The sequence below is a fragment of the Trachypithecus francoisi genome, unplaced genomic scaffold (assembly GCF_009764315.1).
Source record: "Trachypithecus francoisi isolate TF-2019V2 unplaced genomic scaffold, Tfra_2.0 Lachesis_group17, whole genome shotgun sequence".
In the NCBI taxonomy this organism is placed as follows: Eukaryota; Metazoa; Chordata; class Mammalia; order Primates; family Cercopithecidae; genus Trachypithecus; species Trachypithecus francoisi.
The window spans coordinates 81,028,283-81,034,590 of record NW_022681462.1 but is presented as its reverse complement, the minus strand read 5'-3'; the positions used below and the strand labels follow the sequence as shown (position 1 = coordinate 81,034,590).

General features: G+C 49.3%; 1 protein-coding gene across 6 annotated transcripts; it reads left to right on the top strand.

The window, feature by feature from the left end:
* The first annotated feature begins 83 nt into the window (after nt 1-83).
* Nucleotides 84-6,036, top strand: DNAJC5G (DnaJ heat shock protein family (Hsp40) member C5 gamma). Of its 6 annotated transcripts, XM_033176251.1 has the most exons (6): nt 94-195; nt 1,282-1,484; nt 2,373-2,586; nt 2,759-2,903; nt 4,751-4,818; nt 5,014-6,036. In XM_033176251.1, the coding sequence occupies exons 2-5, from the start codon at nt 1,285-1,287 to the stop codon at nt 4,798-4,800; spliced, it is 609 nt and encodes a 202-aa protein (XP_033032142.1). In that variant the 5' UTR covers nt 94-195; nt 1,282-1,284; the 3' UTR covers nt 4,801-4,818; nt 5,014-6,036. The 6 variants fall into 6 exon arrangements, with proteins under 6 accessions (XP_033032143.1, XP_033032141.1, XP_033032144.1 ...); XM_033176252.1 differs by lacking the exon at nt 4,751-4,818 and having other exon boundaries at nt 84-195; nt 1,369-1,484; XM_033176250.1 differs by lacking the exon at nt 4,751-4,818 and having other exon boundaries at nt 87-195.
* The last annotated feature ends 272 nt before the right edge of the window (nt 6,037-6,308 follow it).

Genomic DNA, 6,308 nt, shown 5'->3' with positions numbered 1-6,308 from the left:
CTGCGCGCGAAATAAGTCCCAGGGCCAGTGTGGCCTCCCCACCCAGTGCTTCCGGGGGCGCCAAAAAACGACCTGCCCTGACCCGCAGCGTCGGCGCTGAGCGCAAGCGCAGTCAGCTGCTGGACCCGGCCGGTGTGAAGTTTCACACCCAAGAGGATGAAGGGCACCTACTTGGCTTAAGAGAACGACTCCCAGGTAAAGGGCCAGACCCGGGTGAGGAGTCGGCACAGGGCTAGAGATGCCCTGCACACTCAGGGCTCTCCCTTTGAGCTCCTTGCCTTGCTTGGTTCTCCTGGCCCGCAGGCCTCTACCCTGCGCTCTGCGGTTCTGCTGCGTGTTCCTTGCCAGGTCTTTCCCACAGCAACGCCTTTTCTCTTCCTTCTCGAGCCCCTGAGTCCTCCTCCTCTCGCCAGTACCCCACCTCTGAGGGACAGAAGTGGGGTGTTTTGAGAGCAGGAGACTGGAGGGAAGAAGCAAGTCCGGGCCTAGCTGCAAGCACTCCCCGCCCCCGCCCCCGCCCCCGCCCCGGCTCCCGCTCCTGCCCCCGCCAGGCTCTTGGACGCTTGACTTCTGTTAGGCCGCCCACGGTTTGGTCTGAAGTGTTTCTCTCTTAATAGTTGTGGATCAGCCGGGCTCGGTGGCTCACGCCTGTAATCTCAGCACTTTGGGAGGCCGAGGTGGGTGGATCACCCGAGGTCAGGAGTTCAAGAACAGCCTGACCAACATGGTGAAACTCTGACTCTACTAAAAATACAGAAAATTAGCCGGGCGTGGTGGCAGGTGCCTGTAATCCCAGCTACTTGGGAGGCTGAGGCAGGAGAATCGCTTGAATCCAGGAGGCAGAGGTTGCAGTGACCCCAGATTACGCCACTACACTCCATCCTGGGCGACAAGAGCAGAAAACTGTCAAAAAAAAAAAAAAAAAAGTTGTGGATCTTTCTGATTCCTGATCCAGTCTGTTCAGGCTGGGGCCGCCCTGGTGTTTCAAACCCAGCAGTGAGCTTGGACAGACCCAGAGGTGTTTACTCCAGGTAGTAGAAGCGCTAGACAAAATCAGGCTCTTTTTCTGGTTTAGACCCCTCCTAGCTTACACCACCTTAGGATGTGGGATGTCTGGAGGTCTGTGTAGCTGGAGGACGCTCGGAAATGTGAGGAGAAGATGTTTCCTCCTTAAAATCTGAATCTTTCTGATCACCTGAATTCTCCTGCTAGCCACAGATCCCACTCACTATTATCTTATCCTTGTCCTTCTGTCATCATTTACCTGCCTAATCCCTGAAGGTAATGAGTTTCCTGTTACTGGAAGTGCACTTCTCCAGGCCCTTACTTGTAGAAGTTCTCACAGATGCTGCTTCTTCTCTGGCTCAGATCATGTCTACCGTGGACGAAGCAGCCCACCGGCTGTCCAAAAGTGGGACGAGCCTCTATGCAGTGCTGGAGCTTAAGAAGGGTGCCTCACCTGCAGACGTCAAAAAATCCTACAGGTTCAGACCTCAGTCCTTTATTGATCCGTGGAATTTCCCCCTTAAAGCCTTTTTCTTTCTGTATCTGTTTTGCTATCTGATTCTTCTCCTTTTTTTTTTTTTTTTTTTTTTTGAGAGAAAGTCTCACCCTGTCCCAAAGCAGAGACAGAGACTGTTGAGCCTTCTGAGAAGCTGGGACTACAGGCATGCACCACCACGCCTGGCTAATTTTTGTATTTTTAGTAGAGACAAGGTTTTGCCATGTTGGCCAGGCTGGTCTCAAACTCCTGACCTCAGGTGATCTACCAGCCTCGGCCTCCCAAAGTGCTGAGATTACAGGCGTGAACCACTGTGCCCGGACTACGACCCTTTGTTTGTTTGTTTGTTTTGAGACAGAGTCTCGCTCTGTTGCCCAAGCTGTAGTGCAGTGGTGCAGTCTCGGCTCACTGCAACCTCCGCCTTCCTGGTTCAAGTGATTCTCCTGCCTCAACCTCCCGAGTAACTGGGATTACAGGTGCCTGCCACCACGCCTAGCTAATTTTTTGTATTTTTGGTAGAGACAGGGTTTCACCATGTTGGCCAGGCTGGTCTCAAACTCCTGTCCTCATGATCCCCCCACCTCAGCTTCCCAAAGCGCTGGGATTACAGGTGTGAGCTAGTGCACCTGGCCCTATGACCCATTTTTAAGTCCCAATAAGCCCTCACTTTGGGGCCAAATGGGGCCATCACCCTCTTCATTATAGTATGGGAAGGAGTTTAAACCTTGGATGCTTGCCTCCATCCTTGTACCACATCTCATGCATTCCTTCTGCACTCTCTAGAGACTAATCCCTGTCATTCATCCTAAGCCTCCTTCCCCAGCCATTCCCCATTGCTTCCCCACCCTCCTTTTGGGTATCGCCTGGGTAGGAAACTGGCCTTGCAGTATCATCCCGACAAGAATCCAGGGAATGCTCAAGCAGCAGAAATATTCAAAGAGATCAACGCAGCTCATGCCATACTGAGCGACTCTAAGAAGCGGAAAATTTACGACCAGCATGGCTCATTGGGAATATATCTGTATGATCACTTTGGTGAAGAAGGCGTCAGATACTATTTTATTCTAAATAGTTGTTGGTTCAAGGTACACAATTCTCTAGGTCCTTTAAGAATAAGGAAAGAAGGGGGACCTTCCTCTCCTCATGACAAATGCTTCTGTTGTCTCATTTTCTGGGTGCCAGGAGGATTGAGGGAGGGAAGCTTGAGCAGTCATATAGAAAACTGCTGGACTGAGGCCATTCTCGCCTACCTTTTAGACACTTGTCATCCTGTGTACACTGCTCACTTGTTGCTGTTTCTGTTGTTGCTGCTGTTTTTGCTGTGGAACACTTAAACCACCACCTGAGCAGGATAGTGGGAGAAAATATCAGCAGAACGTCCAGAGTCAGCCTCCAAGGTCAGGTGAGAACTGTAAGCAGGGGCTGTGAGGTAAGAAATGCCTGGATTGGGAATGAAAGAAATGATTGGGGTCAGGTGCATTGGCTCATGCCTGTAATCCCAGCACTTTGGGAGGGCGAGGTGGATTACCTGAGGTCAGGAGTTCGAGACCAGCCTGGTCAACATAGTAAAATCCTGTCTCTACTAAAAATACAAAAATTAGCTGAGCATGGTGGCACCTGCCTGTAGTCCCAGCTACTTGGGAGGCTGAGGCAGGAGAATCGCTTGAACCTGGGAGGCAGAGGTTGCAGTGAGCCGAGATCGCGCCACTGCACTCCAGCCTGGGTGACAGAGCAAGACTCCATCTCAAAAAAAAAAGAAAGAAAAGAAAGAGTCTGGGCACGGTGGCTCAAACCTGTAATCCCAGCAGTTTGAGAGGCCGAGGCAGGCTGATCACTAGGTCAGGAGATCGAGACCAGCCTGACCAACATGGTGAAACTCCGTCTCTACTAATACAAAAATTAGCCGGGTGTGGTGGCGGGTGCCTGTAACCCCAGCTACTTAGGAGGCTGAGGCAGGAGAATTGCTTAAACCCAGGAGGCAGAAGTTGCAGTGAGCCAAGATCGTGCCACTGCACTCTAGCCTGGGTGACAGGGTGACAGAGTGAGACTCTCTCAAAAAAAAAAAAAAGAAAGAAAGAAAGAAAGAAATGGTTGGTGGTGAAAAAAAACCTGTGAAAATGGCAGGTTAACCCCTAAATATGACAATTTCAAGTCTGGCACTGGGACAAAGTGAAGGAAAAAAAAAGATCGATCTGTTTCTGTTCACCTTACATGACAAACTGACAGTTTGAATGTAGTGTCAGCTCCTGTTAAGCTAAGGAATGGGGTGGGAGAGTGTGTCTAGAAAGGACAGTAGGTGAAGACAGATTTGAGGATGCAATTTTTGTTGTTGTTGTTTTGTTGTTGGTGGTAGTGTTGTTGTTGAGACGTAGTCTCAGTCTGTCACCCAGGCTGGAGTGCAGTGACACCATCTCAGCTCATTGCAACCTCCGCCTCCTGGGTTTAAGCGATTCTCCTGCCTCAGCCTCCCGAGTAGCTGGGATTACAGATGTGTGCCACCATGCCTGGCTAATTTTTTATTTTTAGTAGAGTCGGGGTTTCGCCATGTTGGCCAGGCTGGTCTCCAACTCCTGACCTCAGATGTTCCACCTGTCTTGGCCTTCCAAAGTGCTGGGATTATAGGCATGAGCCACTGTGCCTGGCAGGATGCAATTTTTTCCATCTACTCAAAGGAAAGGGCCAGTTGCAGTGGTTTGTGCCTGTAATCCCAGCACTTTGCGAATCCAAGGTGGGCAAATCACTTGAGCTCAGAAGTTTGAGACCAGCCTTGGCAACATCATGAAACTCAGTATCTACCAAAAAAAAAAAAAGTCAGCCGGGCATGGTGGTGCACACCTGTAGTCTCAGCTACTGGGGAGGCTGAGGTGGGAGGATCACTTGAGTCCAGGAGGTTGAGGTTGAGGTTACAGTGAGCTGTGATCATGCCACTGTACTCTAGCCTGGGTGACAGAGTGCCACCCTGTATCAGAAAAAAAAAAAAAAAGGAGGAAAGAAGGAGGAGGGGGAGGGGAAGGGGAAAAGGAGGAGGAAGAAGAATAAGAAGAGGAGGAGGAGGAGGGGAAGAGGAAGAGGAAGAAAAGAAAAAAGAAAAGTCTGAGATCATTCCCACCCCAAATAAATTTTTATAAGTGGATTGAACTTCACACCAGTGCCACCTGGTGATGCTAATGAGTAACTGCAAGGTAATGGTTTTCTCATCAGTACACCACAAAAAGTTACTAAACGTTTATATAGGTAATTCCATCATAGGAGCCAAAGGTGATTTTAGAAGAGAGGAAAATAGCGAAGATGATTTTTAAGAGATGAAGAAGGATGAGATATGTAAACTGAAAGGCAGCAGTAGTTATCAGATAAGAAAAGCATGTAAGCTAACTTCAGATGAGTCATTAGTAGAAAGTTTACATCTTTACAGTATGGACTATGTGTTTATATCCTTACATGTGGGGGTTTGCTTTAAGTTCTAGGTAATTATTCCTTCTGATTAATAAAGCGCCACCTTCTTCGGCCACTAGGTGCTGACCCAGTGAGAGTGCCTTCTGCTGCCCAGTCCCCTGGACACATTGAAGAGAGGAGCAAGTAGCCCTGTCCTGACATTGACCCTGATTTGACCCCTCTTCTTTTAAGAATCTCAAGAATCTCTTCAGAAGCATTGATGACGTTGGTCCCAGTAAGGACATCACCTCTGCCCTTGGTACCACAACTGTGTATAGGCTTGCCCAGCTACTCTTCTTTTTAGTTGCAGTCCCAATTTTACTCCATCAGAAAGCCACCCTCCCCTGCCTTCCCTTATGAGGTCTCAGGCAGTGGTGGCAGATTTTTCCTGAAGAGACTTCTTCCTGTGCCTGCCTTGTTATCGGAACCAGTGCCAGCTGGTAGGGTCCCTGAGCCTCTTGCGATATCACCACCAAGAGCCTGATAACTGAGCAGGGCGGATCCTGTCCCTGGAGCTGCTGCACCAGTTAACTCTCCCTTGTTGCAACTCTGTGTACCAAGAACCCCTAGCATCAGCCTCATTCCTAAGCTAATAATGCCTTTATGGAGCTGGTCTCACCTTCTGGTGCCCACGGCCGTTGGCATTGCCAGCTTCATTCCATGCCACTATGAGTCAGCTCAGGAAAACTGCGAGTGCATTTGAGGCTTAGGGGTAGTCATTCCATCTTTAGATTCTCCTTGGACTTCCGCTACCAGAACAGCATGCATTAGCCTTGGTCCTGTGGGTTAACTGAAGTTCAAACATCAGTGCCAGCTTGCCTCCATCCTTTTCACATCTTATGCAGGCCAATTGACATATAATTTATTCTCAAAAATAGGGGCATGAAATATGTGATCCAGAGAAGATTGCACTTTCTGGACTCTTCCCACTCTTGCCTCTTTGTGCTGCTGTTTTGTATCCTCCTCACACCGTGTATTTCCTACCCACTCAGGGTCAGTACCTACTAACTCCTCAGACTTCTCTTCCTGGACTGGGAGAAGGGCTAAAGAATGGCAGTAAATAAAAGAGCTTTTGTCCAATTCCAAGGCATATTTTGGACCCAGAAAAGACAAATTGTGTCTGGGGTGGAGAAAAAAGGCCTAAAGAAATTGCTTCTTGGCCTTTTGGCTGATAACAAGTGGAGAAAAAGACCTATAGGAGAAAAAGAAGACCAATGCTCACAACTGGGGCGAGCCTGGCTTGGAGAGGAGGAGTCCTGGACACCTGTGGAGCTGGGGCAGAGGCTTCCTGGAGCCTTACGATTATGACTTTGTCAGTGCTCTAAAATTTCCCTGGAGGTTGATTCCCTGGGTGCCCAAAATAGGTCCCTGGCAT